Consider the following 20,453-nt stretch of genomic DNA (forward strand, 5'->3'; position numbering starts at 1 on the left):
CGTTAACTTGCGTATTTCATCATTGCTCTGTTACACCTTTTTTATTTTCTTTAAAACCATTGGCAAGATTGGCATTTTCTTTTTCTGCCCCTAACCTCTTAATTTCATCCCTTACCCATCTGAAGGATTGCCAATATCAGTTTACTGGACAAAAATTTTGAACAAAATTAACAAAGAGATGGGATCGGCTAGTGAGAGACTCATCCCACAATCGAACAAGAAATGAAGCAAAATGAGTGCTCTAGTACTGCTTTTGGTCTCCTTGCTGTTGCACGTATTCCATCATAGTCCCTCACGTTTTAATTTGGTGAACCTCAATGTAGCAGTATCACACTTCAAAAGACTTTTGGAGAAACTAATGTAGAGATTGGAAGCAATAATTATGCCACATGGACGATATTAGCACCTTACAAATAAGCAATTGATCAAAATTATTTGTATTTATCATTTTATTATGTTACAAAACTCTTGTCGCATTCAGTAATATACTCATTAGTGTTAGAATTACTTTCATATAGGCTTGTTTTGTTAAGTGGACTATATTAGTACTATCTTACTACAAATAACTTGAGAATCATCAAATCTCCCCTTTTTTCAACCTTGCTTCTTATATTTTACGTCTCCCCCCATTAGGAAAATAAAATTCGAATAAAAATAATTTGGGAATCAAGATGGCAAAACTATCAAGTGATGAAACTGTGGGGACTAAAACGGCAATTTGCTCTTACACCAATAAGCGTTAAGCAAATTCCCATTATGTCATTTTTTTTAAAGGAAAAAAAAGGAAGAAGAGAAAAGGACGGAAGAAAAGAATTTGTCACAAATTTTCTTTGATCATTCCCTCCTAACTGGGGATGACTTCTCCTGCCTGTATCAGAACTGAAAGTGGGTCAACAAAAAGATCTGAACTTTTTGGCTTGCTCCTGCAGAAAAACATAACTACTGCAAAATCCCAATATTCTGCCTTTTGCTGGGGAGGAAATTAAGGTGGCTCTCTTTTTCAACATTTTCTGGTTTCTTCAGCTTACAGAAGATCGCAAGTAATGATTTTTCCAGTGTTGTTTATCAGGAAGTACATTTTTGGATGATTGACTTAATGGTTGTGCTAGCCCTTCAAGATTCTCAAATTTGATAAGAGTAAGGAGGGATAATGAAGGATTTTGCAGGGACTCCTGGTACTTTGACTAGTTTTGTTTTGAGAGTAGCCCAGTGTTTCTTTGCAGCTGGTTCAATTACTTCTATGGCAACCACAGAATCCTTCTTCAATGTCACAGCTTTCTGGTTTTCCTTCTTTCCATGTCTCAACTGAGCTTCATATCTTGTACACTATATATTCTTTAAGCATCTTTAGCTTTTTAGTTTAATAGCAACTGTGCTCTGATGGCTGGGAATTAGTTGTCTATTTAGGAGTGTATTTGTTAGTAATTGCTTCATTTGACTGGTTTTGGGATTAATGATGATGACCAATTTTAAGGTGATCTGATTTACTGGAATTGAGTGCATAGTTGAGAACAGGATTAAATAAATTGGCTTCAAAGAGAGTGGTTTTATGAGGTGGTTATGCAAAAGACTGAGTGATCGGTTTGGTTTTTGTAGCTTGGCATTGATTTTCAGTGTGGAGCTGTTGATGATTAGATATCATCAAACAGGTTGCTACTTTCAAAAAACGACCATTTTTCCTAAACTGAGCCATTCTTTTGCTGAATGAAGTACGGAAATCTATTTCAAAGTCTAAAATCAACTGAAGTAGCAACTTACCAAAAGCTATGTGTTATGCAGCCAAAGCACATTTTATTTATTCTCTTGTTCTAGGAAATGGGACAAGACTTAATGTTCTGCTTAGCTTCTTAGGAGAAACCTTGCTTGTCTCTGTTTTGCGTTATATGCTACAACCGAAAATTTGAAGTCCTGTAAAAATCTATCCTTCTCTGATTCTCTCAAAGACTGATAGATTATGTGAGGCTGCCCGAGGAGCTGGCCAATAGGACTTTATGAATCATGGAGGTCTAAGTTTACTGTATTTCCTGCTGAGGTGAAACTAGAGCATCTATTTCCTGATTTTTTCTACAATGTGGAATGTTGTTCATATGTAAAAAGTTGGTTTATCTATTCTGTGATTGACAAGAGTAATCTGAATGAAAAGCATACTGCAGATTATGCAGACTGGTAATCTACATTTGTAAATTTCCCTCGAACCATTAATTTACCCTTGAACCTAAATTAATCTTACAACAGGGGCTTCAAAAAATTGACAGAGAAATCATTAGTCTCTTTAGGCCTCTCCACTGTTGTTACCTTGCTAAGGCAGTTGTGCTGAATTCAAAGAGTCTCAACCAATTATCTGAGACAGTACTGCAAAGACTGTTCCTTACAGTTTGGCATGTGATCCTTTCCCTTGAAAGAGAGCCAAGAAGAATGTTTTGGAGCATTTGTAATGAAATCCATATTTATTTTTCAATAGTACCTTCTCTAGCTAGAGTTTAACTCTTTCATATTTATTTTTCAATAGTACCTTCTCTTGCTAGAGTTTACCTCTTTACTGCTGCTGGTTGGGTCTCATGGGTAACTCTTAATAAAGTCCTCCTCAAACAAACCTTTACAGCTACAGATATTTATTACTAAAAGAACAGCTAATAAGGAAGAAGATAAGTAGTGGAAGACAGGAACAACGTTAAAATGGAAAGAAAGAAAAGAGAAGAAAGTGAGATCCCATTCCTGTTGTTCAACTGGATTCTTCTTTAGCAAGCCCTTTTCCTATGTCCTTAAGACATTTTAGATCTCTGTTTGTTTCATATATTTCAAATATAAGTCATGGGGCTTTCTAGAGTGTGTATTTGTACACCTTCATAATTGGTTTTCTAGCTTAGTTGACCTATTGGTCTTATCTCCGTATTCTGAAAACTTATGTAAAATTTAGTTTAGGCCCAAAGTTTAGTTTCAATTCACATTCCATTATTATCTCATCCAAATGTTTAGCTGAGCAAAGAATTAGAAAGAGCTTTTTAACACACATATTTACTGTATTTCAAAATAGACATTTTTGTTATTTATGTTATGTTAGGATCTCTGATGTGGCTGGCATACCCTTGAGTAATTGCAAATGTGTTAGTATAACATAATAAAATTTTAGGATGGTGCCTCAGCTTGTCTTGTTATTACAGCTACTTAATTGCCTCAATGGGTTTGCAACTCATCTGGAGCTTTGGACTTGCTTTGTTGGATGGCTATGCCATGGCTAGGAAGAAGATTCCCCATAAACCTGTTTTAGTGAGCCTATTTGTTGTTGGTGATTGGGTCAGTATACATATGTATTCATTGGTTTTCGAAGCAAAAAGGACGTTCTGTTCTTCTTTATGGATAACCTTTTCTCCTTTTGTTATAGGTCACAGCAACACTATCGCTTTCAGCAGCAGCTTCTTCAGCCGGTGTTACTGTCTTATACTTCGGTGACATGGGAAGGTGTAGTCTTGGGGAAGAATGCACAAAGTTCCAAATGGCTGTGGCTTTGGCCTTTCTGTGTTGGATAACAATAGCCATATCCTCTATAATCATGTTTTGGCTTTTGGCAACAGGTTAGGCTAATTGCCAACTGAGGTTACGCTTATGTAATTAGTCAGTAAGATTCTTTTATGACCTTGGAAGTGTGAATATAAAGAAAATATAGGGAAGGAAAAACAATACAAGGATGCTTCACACAAGCTCTGTGTTCACATCAAACACGTCAAACTGTAGTTGTAATGAAAGAAAACTCGGATTGAAACAATTTTGCTTTCCTCATGACTCGGTGGATCGTACAATAACTTGCTATCGAATTCGAATAAGAAATTCAAAACTAGGCTTTTTGGTTGGGGATGAACCATTTATCTGTCTTCACATCTTTAAAATTCAGCTGTTGCAAATTTTGTCATGTGAAAGTCTATAATTGTTGGTCTGTGGTTCTGTTATAGAAAACTGGCTGTTTCTTGAAAGGTTCCTTCAAGGCGACTGCTTGGCAATCTTCTGTTTTATAGAGTCTATAAGAACTTGGCTCATATTAGCATAAGAGAGGCTGGCCTTTTATTTTTGAAGTTCCACCTTATGCTTTCCGTTACAGTTAAATATATAATGATGGATTTAATAGTTTTCCGAAACAAGTGTAGTTGACAAGTCCATCTTCTAAAGATGGACTTAAAAAAAAAAAAATTCAGTCTCTTCCCCTATCTCATGGTGACTCCACAAATAGAACCAGCCCCACCATGAATGAGTGCAGGAATCGAATTGCAACCCATGGCCTTTTCTTATAGTTTTTGGCAGGGAGTTTCTGTACAAATTTTTATATGCTGATTGATAGGGCTTTGAGATGTAGTCAAAGTTGTCTCTACAGCACATCTAAGAAGAAGGCGGTATGATGCTTCACGAGTTTCCACATTTGGAATCATGTTGGAAGTTCCAAAAACTATTTGGGTACTCTTAATCATGATTTATGTTTAACATTGGTCCCTGGTGATTATCAGGATAATTCTTTTTGATTGCTTTGAATGTTTCTGCAATTGAACTCTGTAGTTCTGATTAAGATTGTTCTGACTTAAAGTCTAAAGATCGAGTTTTCTGGTTTTGTAAAGCTAATAAATCCATCAATATTAGTTTAATTTTCTTGTAAAAAACCCCAAATTTTGAGTAAATAACCCATGTTGCTAGAACATGCTGAGTTAATTAGCTGTCTTGTCCCTTGTTAGCATGTTTACGATGATCACAGGTTCTATGAATGAAAAAGCTGTTTCTTGCTGATGTATGAATGAAAATTATTGCTTGTCAATGTCAACAGTTTGATGTCTGATCTTGTCTCCTATTTATATTCTATGAAGTGGGAGTAAATTGGTGAGGTGGATCATTTCTTTTGAAAAGTTAAAAAAAAAAAAAAAAAGAACAAGAATCTTGGTTGGAAATGCTTTTTAGCCATTTACATGAGAGAATAGATTTGCTGGATTCCTTCTGCTGCAATGAGACTCGGAGGAAATAAGATTCCTGATCTCATGCCCCTGTCAACTGCCAAGATGAAGAAGTTGATGACAAAAAGCAGGGCCATCACAGATCAATGGTCCTCAATTGGTTTTCAAGGGATAATGGACCGAAACCTTGCTGATAAGTATCATTTAAGGGTATAGTAGAGCTAGGACAACTGACCAAAACCATGAGATACCATCTTGAAAATGAAAATGAATGGTTGGCTAAGGTTAAAATTTCAGTTTTCTTCCTATGGCTGTCTGCAGAAGGAATCATCAAATCCTGCCCAGAATTCCCAGTAGAATCTGTCAAATCTAACAAACATTCTGATTGGACGAAAAGATGCCTCACAGTCTGTAACTACACCAGCATTACCAAGAATATGTATCTTCCGGTTTGGGAAATTCTTCTTAGCGAATAACTGCATCAGGACTGCCCAGCCCGGATCATTAGATGAGAAAACTATTATTACCATTGGACACCAGATGAATGCTTCCATATCCAGAAAAGAATGTGCTTGTTATTCTCTGTCAACTTGTAGTGATAAACAATATTCCAAGATGCCATAATTTAGTACGTACTCTATACATACCGTCTGTTATAATATGCTCTATTCCAAACGAGTCCATCCTCCTCCACTAACTTTTTCCTTAATATTAAATCCTTCACCATTACTCTAACTTTAGACCTTTCTTTTTCTTTTTGTACGAAATGGTAACAAGTAATGGAAGACGCATCAGTAAAGCTAATTTCTTTCATGTTTTGGGCCAAAACAGCTGAGGGGAGATAAAAGTTTGGCGTGATCATGAACTCCTCTTTGCGGCTGCCACCAAAAAATGACAAAAATGAATATGAAATCCACACTCAACAGAAATAGGAAGGAAAAAAGATACCTCGTGGTGAGTTCTGCATGGTATTTGTAATAGATTCAAGTCCCATTGATAATAAATCGAGTTTAGCCAAGTAATCATGGAATTGCCTGGGTTGTAGTGTCGCAAATACACCTCCTCTGCAACGGCAAAACAGAATCAAGTCAATCAACAACGTCCCACCTGGGAAACTTTTAGTGAACTACACTATCAAATTTTTTAACCCCTCTATCTTTTGAGCGTGTTTCGACAGGAAATTATTTGAAATAATTAGTGTAAACTTATGTAAAATGAAAAGGTAATTAGGAAGATGAAAGAGTGTATTAGAAAATGTGTTTGTGATATAAGCAAATATTTTTTTTGGCAAATAACTGTTATCCAAAACTCAGTGAACTACACGTCAATCAATTACCTTTTAATATACCAATATCTTGAGTTGATCATGTATGCAAATTTTGGGACCCCTTGTCAATGCATGCAATAGCAGAAAAGGAGGGATGAATATGGAAATAGTGTGCCAACTAGGGATGAGTGTGATCCAATTTGTGGTCTTGAAGCAAAAAGTCTTTTAGTCCCGAGCCGGATAAGGAAGGGGGTAAGTGCTTGGCAGAAACAAACAACACTAACCATATACATAAGAAGCTAAAAGCACTTGGCAGAAATTGAGGGATGAGTGTGATCCAATTTTTGGTCATATAAAGTACTTAGCAAACGGCACTAACCATTTACATAAGAAGCAAAAAGAAATTTCGAAAAGAAGCGAAGAGTTAAAAGTAACACGTTTGAATTGTTTATATGTAGTCAAGTTTCAAAGAATCACGCGCATATAAGCATATATTTCAAGGGAATATTTTTGTTTTTATTCTCAGTTTCTTTCCTTTGAATCTGTTCCTGTTTCAGTTTACTGTCTGGCTATCCGTGGGGATATGATCCACAACATGACACCATATCATAAACATGCTATAAGAATCAAAACCCAATTCTTCAATGTTCCTTTTCTATATTAACTGGCATGCTAAGCAGCCAATTCAGTTTCTATAGTAGTAGAAAACATTCCTTTGCTATGGCAATGAAGTTATGTTCCCTTGTGGGCACCTGCAGGCGTTTTCAGCCTCACATTCTTATGGTTTTAGCGCAGATTGTCTATTCTTTTCTGTATTTTATAACAGAAGCTTCGTTTGATCATGGCATGAATCCTCATGTTTACATTACTTACAGACATACACTGGCAGGAATTATGATGCTGCCTTTTGCGTACTTTCTTGAAAGGTAAATCAATCAACATTGCTTCCTGTTGCGTACAAGTTACAAACACACCAAAACTTTTCATAAGCATTGATAGAGCAATATTGATATGCAGAAAAATAAGGCCAAAGTTGACGGTAGCTCTTTTCCTGGAGATTTTTGTTCTCTCTCTTCTAGGGTAAGTTTACATACATAGCTCAATACTCTTTCTATCTTTTTTGTCCGGCAGTTTAAGTAACACTCGTTCAATAATTCATTTGCAGAGTCAGTTTGACTTTGAACATGTATTTTGCAAGCTTGAAGTTCACCTCTCCTACATTTCTTGCATCAATGATCAACACCATAGCTTCCGTGACTTTTGTACTAGCAGTTATCCTCAGGTATTGTTAGAAAAAATAAAGTTAAATTTATGAAAAGAAATGAAGAAAATCGTGACAACATTTCATTCGTGAATCTTGAGAAAGAACCTGATCTTGCAGGCTGGAGGTCATCGAACTTCGAAACCCTCGTGGTATAGCCAAGGTACTCGGAACTTTGGTTTCCTTGGCTGGTGTCATGACCATGACTTTATTCAAGGGGCCTATACTGAAGAATCTCTGGCGCCCTATCATCCATCTGCAAGGAGGCAACACAGTCATCCAGGATGATTGGCTGAAGGGATCTGTTTTAACTGTATCAAGCTGCATAACATGGTCCATATGGTATATAATGCAGGTCTGTTGGCTCTACCTCTTACTGATGTTCTTGCTGCATGTGATGTGACTAATCTGTGAATGTTATTCTTGTATAGAGCATCATGTTCATCTGTGGTAATGAATATTGGCAGGCATACACATTGAAAAGGTATCCAGCACAATTGTCGCTGACTACATGGATGAATTTTGTTGGAGCTGCTCAATCAGCAGTATTTACAGTTATTGCACATCACAAGAGAGCTGATTGGACGATTGGCTTCAACATTGATTTCTGGTCTACCATTTATGGAGTAAGTAGGCTACAATGATCAATGATCTAATTGCAGATTTTCTTAATCATGCTTCGTTTCTTTAGTTAATTAACTTTTTGTGTCTTAGTACAGGGGGTTGTCATTTCTGGTATGGTGACCTTGATTCAGCTGTGGTGCACTGGACAAAAAGGACCGGTTTTTGTGACAATGTTTAATCCACTTTCGACATTATTGGTGGCAATTCTGGCCTACTTTGTTCTTGGAGAAAAGTTGTACCTAGGCAGGTAAGTTAAAGACCAATCAACCATTTTGCACACTGCAAAGCATCCTAATGCACCATTATCTGCATAACGACAATCTTAATGACAATCGAGCTTCCAATTTTACATTCTAAAAACTCCTAATATTCGTCATTTTCAGCATAGTGGGTGGAGTTATTGTGATTTTTGGTCTTTATTTGTTGCTGTGGGGCAAAAAAAATGACCATGAAGCACCAATGTCCGCGGATGAGGAAGGCATCCCACAGCTGGAAGACCCAAAGAAGCTAAACTTCTCTTCAGAGGCAAAATACGTAAGCGGAGAACCTTAAGATTACTCCACTTCCTCCAGGGGAAAAAATAATTACACGCTGTTATAGCACAGACAGATGATTCAAATGCTAGGAGGAAGATAGAGCATCAAGTACAGGAAAGAGACTTCGACAATGGAGGCTTCCCAAAAAAAAAAAAAATGGAATTTTACAATTTAATGAAGCAAATCTCTTCGACAGATTCTATCTCAAGAAGCCAAAGAGAATAAAAGACTTTCATGGCAAAATATCTGAATAACCTCCTGATAATTTTTGCCCCTATGAGCTAGTCTATCTCACACATGAAATGAAAGATCTTGCTTAATTCTGAACACAAGTACTGCTGTGTCATGCCTGCTCTGCTTTGTTCCATTTTTCCTTTTCTTGCACCATAATCTATGCACTGGCGATGGGCTGGGGAGGTAGAGAAGGGAACCGAGAGAGGGGTTTTTAGCGAACCTGCCATAATGTAACCTCAATGTATCACAAAATGGTCCGTCCAAATCCCTGAAAATCTAAGCATCCCAAGTCAGGATTGTGATCATCAATGTCAAGTAGACAATGTCTCTCAAGCCTTACTGTATTCTTGTTTCATGTTTACCTTCACAAAGTAATGATGTTATACTACTTTCGAGATATCTGAACCCTATCAACTTTTTCCAGTCAGGTCAATATGTAAGTTTATCAGCAATGCCTTAAATTTGTATAAATTTGTACCATTTAATGAGAAATTAAAGCACTAGAAGCAAACGAAATAAGAAGGAAACTTCTAAAAACATCGCGTCCAACAAATTTAATTGTTTTTCACATCATCATCAATGTAGCCCTTGATGAGAGACTGAAGGTGCTGGTCAAAAGAAGGAAATAACATAAAAAGGCAACTGGACATGTCATAAATATTTACAAATGCAAGGGTGCAGGGTGTTGCTCAATTGCATAACAAAGCTTCTAAATATGCTGTATGCCTTCTTGCAGGCATGTTAAGCAGCAGGAGGCCTGAGCTCATGATCTTGAGATGTATCACGGGCAGATGGTGGGAGATACTGCCACATTGGCACAAAACTATAACCAGGGAAAACAGGCATCTTGTTTAATCCAGGTTGATAAGCCGCTGGATGAGGTGCCATATACCCTGGAGGTGGAAGAGCCATGGTTTTCAGTTGTTGCTCCATCCTCTCTTTATCTGCCTTCAGTACAAGTTTCTCTTCACGAAGTTCATTCTTGTCTGCCTGTTTCAGAGATGAAAAAAAAGTCAAAACACATAGTGTACAGTGGATTCCACAAGGGACCAAAAGAGCATACAACAAACTTCTTTTGTCTCTTACTTTTACATCACTGGGGAAAGGGGAGGCAGGAAAGCATATAGAGTGGCACTGAAAGTTTTCGAGTCATGACTTGAGGACCTGATAATCTCTGGACAGAGTAAAATAGTCCAAGATAACATAGAAATGACCCCAAATGGATTTCCTATATAACTGGCGTGGGTCTTCAAATATTTTACCATTGTCTTAAGTTGATAAAATTGCAAAATACAGAAAATTTTCTCTCTTATTCCATAAATTAGTTTCACAGAATGCATTAACACTTCATAAATATGTATTATTGGAGCATACAGGTCAGATCCAATTTTATCATTTTCAATTTGCTGTAGACATGGATCCAGCTCCACATATGAGCAGATTCTGCAATCAAGATCTAGATATTGAACTTTTGATCATAATGCCAATCAACAGTAAAGTTACATGTGAATAGAACTAAAACTGCTGTAAAGCGAGCAGAAATTCAGCATTCAATTGTGAATCAAACAATACAGTGTGGAAGATAATCTTGTCAATCTGGCCATAATATTTGTCCGATCTTTTGCTTTTTAACATTTTGAGGATACAAGTATGATCTTTTACTTTTTGAAAAACATCCTATGAACTTTGGACAACACCAATATAGAGAAGCTCTGAAAACCAACCTCCCATTATTGAAGAAACCAAAATTGAATAACAAACAAAAGAAGTGAGATAATCTAAATGTCACCAAGGATTAGAATCTATCTAGTCTTGGACTTGCAAAATAAACACTAAAAAAGAGGTTATCATAATCTGTGTAGTGATTATTCAACATCACACTGCAAAGGGTTTATCCCCAATTCACTTTGAACATAGAGATAGAACAGATGTAATAACTACATGAAAAACTAAAGCGGGGAAAATAATAGACATGCTGCAAAAGAACATGTAGAATCAATGGAGGAAAGAAAAGGAACCAACAAAAAAATCTCATGTCACATGCTGCAAAAGAACATGTGGTATCAATGGAGGAAAGAAAAGGAACCAACAAAAAAAATCTCATGTCATACAAGTGATCCTACAATTCATTTTGTATAATTTTGATCCTCACAGACATGATTCTCATTTGTCTGCCACTAGAAGCAAACTCTTTGGTCAAACTATTCTCAAAAATCAAAGGTGGAACTCTTCAAGAAAGAACAGGAAAAGAGCAGTGGCTATCTTACGCAATATCATATTCCATTATCAGGAGGCTCAACAATTTTTTATACCCAATATTACCACACACAAACCGAACATCGCACAAATGTTTTATAGGACCATCTTGTGCTAACCTTCAAAGTCTTGATCTCTTCTGACAACTTCTCATTCATCTCTTTATACTCCTGAGCTTCAGACTTTAGCTGGTTCAAAATTCTAATTGCGTCACCAAGAATTGCTAGTTTATCAGTTTTCATAGGTCTCCCAGGTTCCAATATAGAACAAAGCTCTGCAAACCTGCGAGGAGGACAGGAAAAGGCATTTTCCATTAGAAAAGATTTCCGCTTACCAACTGCTAGTAAAAATAAAGCATCTTTGTAATAGCTTTCATAGGAGTTACAATTTAATGAGGTTAAGGGGAGATGATTTCGAGTGGCTGCATGAATACTATAGAAAACGTTTTAGAATTCTGTTCCCAAGAACTATTCCTTAATAGGATAACCTGTCATTCAATTTCTCTCGCCTTAATCTCTCACGGCAAGCTTTGCTTCCAAGTCTGCTGCAAGAGTCAACACGTCCCCTGTTCATCATCCGTTAACAAAAACTTCATTAAGAATGTGGAAAATCATGGATTTAGTTGCATTTAAAGTGAGACAGATTCAGAAACTACATTTACAATCTGCCACAAGACCAACTTTTATTCAACAACTGTAAGTACATCAAAACAAAGAGTAAAACCTTTTATGCCCTTCATCATCTTTTGCCAAATTCCAAACTAGTTATTTAAAGAATCATATTTCTTTTCCATATATCAAGATGTCAATTCTGTCATCCCCCAGCTCATTATAATCCACCCCTTTCTCTACTGATCTCCGCCCTAGCTTTTGTGTTGACATCTTTTTTATTTCCCTTCACCTTGAGGTCTCAGCGCACCATGTACCTTTAATAACTGTGGGCAGTCCCTCCAATCAATTCAACAAGGAATCTCGTCTCAAATATCTTAAATTCAAGTTGTAGTATCAGAAGCATTTATCATAAGCATATCAAGATTATTCCAGAGAAGAAAATAAAAAAGTGTAACTCATGACATATAACTAATTCTGCTTCAGTAAACTGATATAAAACTAGTTCTGGTTCAGTAAACAAAGCAATAACAGGAAAGCACCAAGTCAATGACGTCAACAGAAAAATTTGTGTTTTCTCAGCAACATAAATATCAAACTCCTTAAAAAGATAAGATAGTACAAGTTCATAAGCTTGCAGAGAAGAGGGACCGAATAGCTATTCTAAAGAACACAATTCTATAGTGAAGCACCTCTTTCTCGGGCATTCTACTTCCGCGCATTCCTTTTCTTGGGATGTAGCACAAGTAAGTGATGCATCAAGCTCCGCTCCAGTGCTGCAAGCAAGTAAACATGCATAAAGTAACATTCCAGAATCAAGCATTCCTCGTGGAAAATGCATAAATCCAATTAGCAGGTTCCAGGTGGAGAATGACAAAAGAAATAATTACTCATATTTGCAGCTACTTTTTTTTGGGTAGAAAAAGAATAAAGATCAGACATACCTCGTGGAAAAAGTATTCATCCAATTTGCAGATTCCAGAGGGAAAATGACAAAAGACTGTGTATCGCTAAAACAAGTTATTACTCATATTTATCACTACTTTATCATAGATAAATTCGGCACAATTGCAAACTCAGTGGACGAGGGTCATATGGTGAGCTATGCTGACACTTGTCTTCATACGTAACCAAGAAGGTTATTTTCATCTCCTGAACCTCCATTTCGAGGTCATATTTGAAGCACCCAACTAACTTTAAGGCAAAAGCAAGCAAATCCTTAAAAACTAAGAGGCTCATCACCGTTGCACACCTTTCCAGTCACACATATCAGTCTTGTAGAAGAATATACAAAAAAGAATAAAAAAGAAGCATGCAATAAATTCTTTTCCGCTCTGTTATTATTTTCCAATTTGCATTCCAATCCAAAACAAAGTACAGCTACAAAACTTCCAAACAAAACTCAGATGAAGTCATTAAAAGTCATAAAAGACTCAACCTTTGAAAGCACTAAACCAGATACCAAACCTAAATCATACTAATTCCTAATAATTTAATATACATGTTCCTTAATAAAGTCCACTACTAACAAGCCATCAATCAGTCCAAAGCCCACAAACTAATCCCAAAAACCCCTGTTTTTCTCTTTTTCCCATTTTTCCCTAGGTCTCCTTCCTCAAGATGAAATTGCAGAGGCTCAAAAAAAAAGATAAAAAAATAAAATTGCAGAGGCCAGATTTTATACAAAATCGCAAAAAAAAAAAAAAAATGCCACCAGAACCCGGAAACATTAAAAACAATATGAAACAGCATCTCCATGGCCTAAAATCAGAATTCAATCACGAAAGTACATGCAACATTGCGTGCCATATAACAAAATAAAAACCAAACAAGAAGAATAACAAATAAAGGGATTCAATGAAGATTACCTTTGAGGTGGCTGAGGCTGATTCCAATAAGCATAAGGATGATCAGTGTTAGCCAAACCAACATCATCAATAAAACTGTTGATATCTATCAAGTCAATATCCTCCCATGCATTACAGCAATTATTAATGCTATTCCTCTCCATCTAGACAAAAATCAGATTAAATTCCTCAACCGAGCTGTGATTTTTGCCACGCTTAAAAAAAATCCAGATTTTTATCAACTAAGACTACAAAGAATCAAGAAAAATCAAATCGTTGGGGGTGGGGGGGGGGGGGGGTTTTGACCCTCTTTATTGGTGGGCTCAGCTCAGTTTTCATTCATTCATTTGATTTAGACTGTTGCGCTGACGCAAGATTCTGTTTTTTGGGAAAATGAATTGGACTCAATAGCGGGGTGGAAAAGAGAGAGAGAGAGAGAGGGGGGGGGGGAGTAAATAATGCTGTACAATGATGAAGAGAGCGAAAAATGGAGGGTCACGAGGTTGGATTCGTAGGTGAGGAGGCTGTCCAATGAGAATGAAACACGTGGGAGAATCTGGTCTATTTTGATGGCTTCCGTTGTTAGTGCTCTTTACAAGACTTTTGTACTGAGTGTCGCCGCAGTGATGAGGTGACGGGTGGGATCTTTGATAATGACGATTTAAAGGTCCGGATATACGAATAACAGAAATAATTTATCTAAATATTTTGTTCAACAAATCATATTAATTGGTAACTTACTAATTTTAGAAGAGCCCTTTTGAATTGTTATTTTTTGAAGTTTTTATTAAAAAAAAAAAAGTACTGTAATGATTTGATATATGATAGATAAAAAGATAAATTGATATATGTGAAATAAAAAATTAATTAAAAAATATATTCATAAAAAGTGTAAAATTATTTTGAAAAAAAATGGCAATTCAAACAAGATTCAGTGTCAACCATGAAAATAGTTTTAAAAACTTGGAATGATTTAATTGTTTTGGTCTATCCAAAAGTGGGCGAAAACGGAGGAGGGAAAGAGCACCTCTTTGTGTGGCAACTCTCTCCTTAAGGGTCATAATCATCTAAAAGATTTGTTCAAACAAAAAAAACATTTATTTTTTTTTCTCCTGAGGATGAGCTTCACCAAACCCCACTTTCTGTGGTATTCTTCTACACCCAGCCCTGTAGTTGTACAATTCCGACTCCAACTGCTACTATTTCCTCGCATGTGGAAAACAGCTATTAAAAGAAAGAGGGTCGCCAATGGTGGGCAGGCAATGTGGAAAATAACTTCTAAAAGTAAAAGGGTGGCCACCATGAGGCAGGCAAATCTGATCTACCATCTGTCTGTCAGATGATTAAATTTAAGTGTTGAATTTGATTATCAAACAAGGCCCTGATTAATCTCAAAGCAAACAGACTCCTGTGATATAACAGTAGCAGTAAAGCAAACAGACTCCTGTGATATAACAGTAGCAGTATTCGTTTTTCTGGCCCTCTTACACGTTACAGAAGAATGTTCCTCAAAGACTAGCTGCATTGGTATTTTGCCAGCAGCAACAGAGAGGCACTATTAGATGAACAAATAGAGATCAGATTTTTAGTGGAAAACAACTTCCAGTTCATCTGATGCCATTGATTGCATGGAAATCATAATTCCATGAACGGGGCTGGCTACAAAGATTGAAGAATTGTTACCAGAAATCTAAGATCACAGAACTTGCACATTTAACGGAAGCTTTTCACTGTACAGAAGATACGATTGATTAAGAAGGAAGAAAAGGGACTGTTAACTGCTGCCCTCAGATTTTAAGACGGAGCCTTCAGCCAATTACTGTCGCGGAAAGCGATTTAACATCATCAAACGACGCGTGCTTCATTCTTAAGCTTGTCAATCAGCTCATCTACAGAGGACACGAGAACTCCCGTTTTTCTCTTAGGAGGTTCAGTTACTTTAACGACCTCTATATCGGACTTGATCTCGACTTTCAAATCCTCTGGAGTAAGTTTCTTTATGACCTTTGACTTTGCCTTCATTATGTTAGGAAGCGTTGCATATCTTGGCTGGTTCAATCGCAAATCAGCACTGCAGAAGGGAGAAGTAATGCAAGTGTTCAGAAGCAAGGACAAAACCAAGTGATAAAATGTTGGCAAGCACAACCATGGTTCATATGAAGTTGAACGGTATAATGATTTCCCTTCATCTGTGTTAAAGGCTCTAAAGTACAGAAACTGCTCAAAGCGATGATGGAATAGCTTTATAATTGTGATAGAGTATGCCCTGATTCCATGAGCAGAACCAAAGGATATAATCAGCATAGGATCACGACCTGTGACCTGTCATGCACTTCAGGATTAAAGAATTAAGCGCATCTGCCAGCAATTCTTTCTTCACACTAGTCTAGAAATGCTCCATCGAAAACAAACAAGAATAAACATAACAAACTGAATCACGACAAGTCAGTGTTTTCAGCTTTCCTTTGGAACTCCTGTCAGTTCCTCTAAAATGATTCACAGAAACAGCACAAGTTTCTCCTTTAGGACAAAAAACCGCAGGAAAACAAAACACACACACACACACACACACATAGACATACATGTGCTTTTCGTTTGTCATGTGAAACTATTGTGTATGGTCCTTTAGAAAGAAGTATAAATTATAATCCTCAAGCCACTCATAAACAGCTCATTTTTCTCATAGAAAATTTCCTCTTATCACCTCACAATTCAACCATGTGGCAGCTAATTCCAATTTGTCACAAAGAACAGTAAAAATGCTAGAGCACCAATGCTGACACTTCAATAGAAGAAAACAAGGAAGTTTGCATACACACCCAAATGACGTGAAGTTAAAAAACAAAAAAAGTGGAACTTCAAACAATAAACGGCAGAACTACAAGAATAAGTCAATCTGCATCTTTGGCAACCTCAAAACCCTTAATCTAAATTTAGTTCACGCCTTTGTGGAAACTATATTCATCAGGCCAATTAGCTAAATTATGAATTCTATCTCTGCATGGGAAGATTACTGTTCTTTGATCAACCACAAAACAACTTTATTGCAGCATCTACTGTTGAAAATACGTATTAGCAAAAGAGAAATGAACTGTATCAAGATTGAAATGCCATCTTTGTAGTTTAAAATGCTTGAACTCCTTTTCATTAACCATTTAAGATTCTAGAAAAAATGCTTTTTCCATTTTTCATCTGCAACACATATTCCTATGAGTCAAAAAAAATGAATTTTCATAGGATTCAAATATCATCAGTATAAGGGGTAAGTCGAGTTAATCAGAGTAATACATAATCTTCAGGGAAATTATATTCATCAGCATCTAGGGATGGTGGATGAATTTAACACTCAAGGTCAACATCTTCTATCTTCTTTTTTTTTTCTGGGTCCATCATCAATTTTGACCTCTCATACAATACATATCCTAAGTCCATAAACGCGATCAGACATTGTCAGTTATGTCCACCAAAATTGACATAATGTTATACTGATACTCAAAGCTTTAATATAGGCCAATGCTACCCAGACTCGGGTAGGAAGTCCCACCAAATATGGCTACTCTAGTAGTGCAAAAGAAAGAGCCAAACACGGGTACGACAGGAAAGTGAAAAGCCCGGGTAACACAGCTTTAGCGAAATGAAGAGTAAAACTAACTCACGTGATCACTGCCGGCAAATCCAAACACAAGGTCTCAAGGCCACCATCCACCTCTCTGTCCACTACAGCTGTTTGTTTTTCCTTGTCCAGTACAACCTTGGGGAAAAATAAAAAAGCATCAGTTCGTTGAAATGATATAAATCAGCAAGTACCGCACAAGGTGACATCAACAACAAGAATGCCTAAAGAGATAATTTCAAGTATAGTAGAATGAAGGAGATGCACATTATGGAGAACAAGGATATAAAGCAGAAAAGCATGCATTCTCATGTTTACTGCCTCAATGATGGATGAATACCAAAAATTTCACAGCCAGACTTTTTGTTGTGTGTGTGTGTGTGTGTGTGTGGAGGGGGGGTCAGTATCAAACAAGGAAACAGGTGAGTGAAAAGTAAAAGCTAACATCACAGTATATTGCATTCCAGAACTAGTTCTTTTTGCTCTAAGCATTCTAGAAGTTCATCTTGTCCAGCAAACTGCACATACAAACAAAGAGTTATTGCACAACAAGGCCAACCTTGGAAGCAAAGGTCCCCTGTGGCCACTTGAGAAGCCCCGCAATCATTTGACCTGTCTGGTTGCAATCATCATCAATTGCCTGCAAAAGTTTATAATTATCAACTACTACAATCCTAGAGAAAGTTATAAGTTCTGCAAATGTATTAATTTAATCCATGATTTCAATTATGATCACCAATTGACATGGAAAACATATACAAGTGCTTAAAATTCACCCCTAGCAAAAGAAACAAAAGTAAGAACAACCACTTTCTATGCAACAGTAAATAATCAATCTAAAAGCACAGACAACAAGATTACAAGTAACATTTCGCTCCATAAATCAATTGCGAAAAGTCTTATCTGATTGTCCCTCCACTTCAAGACTATTCTACTTCAACAGCAACTTGCTATTTTAAAAAAAAAAAAAAAAAAAAAATTGCACTATCATTAGAGCAAACATGCTCGTATAATGTTATTGTGCGAAATGTTTCTTGATCAATAAACAAAAATTGAATCCAAGGTATCAATGGTAGTCCCATAGAACCAAAATCTTTGCCCAAGAACTCGGACAACAAAATTCAGCCTAAAGTTAAATGAGTAAACAATCTACCAAAAATCAAAATAAGCATCCAAAACAACTAAGAGGAATAGAACCTGGCTAACGAAATCATACTCAGCACAATCAAATTTTAGAACATCACACTTTGAACCTATATATTACCCGAAGTCCATCAAAATAATAGCATTCTAAAAATAAAAAATAAAAAAAAAAAAGCTAAAAACACTCGTCAAATACCCCAAAATCCCGTTTCAATCCTTCAACTTATCTCCTGTTAAAAAAAAACCCAATAACAAACTGAAAAGCAGGATATTACTAAACAAAGATGGCATTTTTTTAACTACGAGATGAAACAACGGATGAAAAGCAACAAAAAAACCTGTTTGCCGAGAAAAATCAGCCCAGGCTTCTCAATTTCAACAAGGGCTTTAAGAATTTTTGCAACAGACAGAGGATAAAGAGTTCCTGGATAGTCCACATGGATAGCCCGATCAGCACCCATCGCTAAACCGGTTCTAATTGTATCCACAACTTGGGTTGGACCCATGCTGACAGCAATGACCTCTGAAGCCAGACCCGATTCCTTTATTCGGAGCGCTTCTTCCAATGCTATTTCACAAAATGGGTTCATTGACATCTTTACATTATTCGTCTCTACACCGCTCTGCAAATGATAACAATCAATCGAATTTGACAAGCAAAATGGACGAATTTAGGATTGAGCTGGTTTAAAAAATTTAGGTAGTTTTCTATTTCTTTTTCCTCTCTTCACTGACCTTATCGGGTTTAACCCGGATTTTGACGGCATAGTCGATAACCCGTTTGATGGCTACCATGATCTTCATGGTTGCTCCGCTACGCTACTCTGCCTGTGCCTGTGTATTTTACAGTACTCGACAGTTGTGACCTTGACGAGGACGGTTGGTAAATGCATGGCGGGCTTTTTACGGTCTAGATCGAGCCACATCAGCAAATCAGCCGGTCATGACCAAATTTGACTGCTGAGGAGAAGGGAAAAAAATATTTTTGACTTTGACAGTAACTGGCCCCAATCCAAACGATTAACCGTAAAGTGCAAACAATTAAGGGATTTGATGATGGTTGATTTCTTGAAATCTAATCATGGTTAATTGGTTATATGCCCACAGTTCCACCTGTCCATGGTCCAGTTTAGGGGCGAGGGAAATTTAGGATGGTATCGATTAGGTATTTTTGAAGGTATTTTTTTTTAAAAAAAAAGTATATTATATATTTTAAAAACTCTTCACTATTTTAGGGGGTTTTTAAAATTTGAAATTTTATTGAATATTTTTTTAAAAAATTATATAATCTTTTACCACCACTCATCATACTGCATCCATAGCTACCATTGCCCCTTCCTACTCCTTCCTTCTTCCACTTTTCCCCTCTTTCTCCTATTTCCAACAACCCTCTTTTCCTTTGGTCGTTGCGACCAATTGATCAATTATTTAATCAGCATAATTAGGATATAAATTTGAGAAACAAATGATGTTAGAATTACCAAAAAAATTTAAAGCACTCCATTTTGGCTTTAAAAGGAGGATGGAGTGCCTCAAACATTTTCAAGAGTGCCAATATCCTCTATATATATATATATATATATATATAGGAATTGTTGTATGATTTGGGTGATTTTCATCTGAGATTTGTGGGGCATTTTGGAAATGGTAAAATTGTAATAGCATTGATTAAGCAAAGCGCACAGTGCACAAGTTTCTGCTAGCTAATTTCGCATGGTTTACCTACTATAAACTTTGATGGCTAATGGTTTGGCTGCTTTGCCATTGATTTAGCAAAGTGCACAGAAAAAATGAAATGAACTTCTCTCAAATATGTTCAGCTAAATTGACTTATGCAAATTAAATGCATGTAAGACAATATTAGTACGCTAAAGGTAAATATGAATGCTTGAATTGTAACTGTAAAAAGACTGTCTTCTTCATACTTAAAGCTCAAGAACCATTGGTTTAGCTCTTGCAACAAATGGCACTTATTTGAATAAGTAATTGCAGCACGTTGATGAGACCATTAAAGTGTGAAAAGTGAAAAATCATTTGGGGTGAATGTTACAAGAGTAACTTGAGGACCTCCTATCTTCTTTAGTATTTGCTCATCAATTTGTAAAGTAGATTACAATAATGGCTGTTGTTAAGATA

At 36.6% G+C, this 20,453-nt stretch overlaps 4 protein-coding genes and 1 long non-coding RNA gene across 8 annotated transcripts; 2 read left to right on the forward strand and 3 right to left on the reverse strand.

Moving 5' to 3' along the window:
* Nucleotides 1-775: 775 nt before the first annotated feature.
* LOC140003843 (CASP-like protein 5B3) lies at nucleotides 776-3,859 on the forward strand. 2 transcript variants are annotated; one of them, XM_072081966.1, is made up of 4 exons: nucleotides 776-987; nucleotides 1,070-1,281; nucleotides 3,162-3,294; nucleotides 3,383-3,859. In XM_072081966.1, exons 2-4 carry the CDS (start codon nucleotides 1,151-1,153, stop codon nucleotides 3,575-3,577), a joined length of 459 nt encoding a protein of 152 aa, XP_071938067.1. In that variant the 5' UTR covers nucleotides 776-987; nucleotides 1,070-1,150; the 3' UTR covers nucleotides 3,578-3,859. The 2 variants fall into 2 exon arrangements, with proteins under 2 accessions (XP_071938067.1, XP_071938068.1); XM_072081967.1 differs by having other exon boundaries at nucleotides 789-987; nucleotides 1,057-1,281.
* Nucleotides 3,860-5,483: 1,624 nt separating this feature from the next.
* Nucleotides 5,484-6,067, reverse strand: LOC140037571 (uncharacterized). The gene is made up of 2 exons (XR_011841479.1): nucleotides 5,877-6,067; nucleotides 5,484-5,806 (listed from the first exon to the last, which is right to left on the reverse strand). It is a non-coding gene; the product is annotated as an uncharacterized lncRNA (long non-coding RNA).
* A 554-nt stretch (nucleotides 6,068-6,621) lies between these two features.
* On the forward strand, nucleotides 6,622-10,162 carry LOC140037572 (WAT1-related protein At5g07050-like). Of its 3 annotated transcripts, XM_072081970.1 has the most exons (8): nucleotides 6,655-6,978; nucleotides 7,071-7,121; nucleotides 7,213-7,275; nucleotides 7,361-7,477; nucleotides 7,577-7,811; nucleotides 7,924-8,082; nucleotides 8,176-8,327; nucleotides 8,464-8,948. In XM_072081970.1, the coding sequence occupies exons 2-8, from the start codon at nucleotides 7,090-7,092 to the stop codon at nucleotides 8,630-8,632; spliced, it is 927 nt and encodes a 308-aa protein (XP_071938071.1). In that variant the 5' UTR covers nucleotides 6,655-6,978; nucleotides 7,071-7,089; the 3' UTR covers nucleotides 8,633-8,948. The 3 variants fall into 3 exon arrangements, with proteins under 3 accessions (XP_071938070.1, XP_071938069.1, XP_071938071.1); XM_072081969.1 differs by lacking the exon at nucleotides 8,464-8,948 and adding an exon at nucleotides 9,587-10,162 and having other exon boundaries at nucleotides 6,622-7,121; XM_072081968.1 differs by having other exon boundaries at nucleotides 6,646-7,121.
* LOC113734269 (transcription factor bHLH104-like) lies at nucleotides 9,367-13,984 on the reverse strand. The gene is made up of 5 exons (XM_027260701.2): nucleotides 13,583-13,984; nucleotides 12,407-12,490; nucleotides 11,594-11,671; nucleotides 11,226-11,388; nucleotides 9,367-9,840 (listed from the first exon to the last, which is right to left on the reverse strand). Exons 1-5 carry the CDS (start codon nucleotides 13,723-13,725, stop codon nucleotides 9,592-9,594), a joined length of 717 nt encoding a protein of 238 aa, XP_027116502.2. The 5' UTR covers nucleotides 13,726-13,984; the 3' UTR covers nucleotides 9,367-9,591.
* Nucleotides 13,985-14,989: 1,005 nt separating this feature from the next.
* On the reverse strand, nucleotides 14,990-19,232 carry LOC113734272 (electron transfer flavoprotein subunit beta, mitochondrial). Its single transcript, XM_027260704.2, has 5 exons — nucleotides 19,053-19,232; nucleotides 18,656-18,940; nucleotides 17,734-17,814; nucleotides 17,218-17,312; nucleotides 14,990-15,632 (listed from the first exon to the last, which is right to left on the reverse strand). Exons 1-5 carry the CDS (start codon nucleotides 19,119-19,121, stop codon nucleotides 15,407-15,409), a joined length of 756 nt encoding a protein of 251 aa, XP_027116505.1. The 5' UTR covers nucleotides 19,122-19,232; the 3' UTR covers nucleotides 14,990-15,406.
* Nucleotides 19,233-20,453: the final 1,221 nt, after the last annotated feature.

Source organism: Coffea arabica, chromosome 3c (genome assembly GCF_036785885.1).
Source record: "Coffea arabica cultivar ET-39 chromosome 3c, Coffea Arabica ET-39 HiFi, whole genome shotgun sequence".
NCBI lineage: Eukaryota > Viridiplantae > Streptophyta > Magnoliopsida > Gentianales > Rubiaceae > Coffea > Coffea arabica.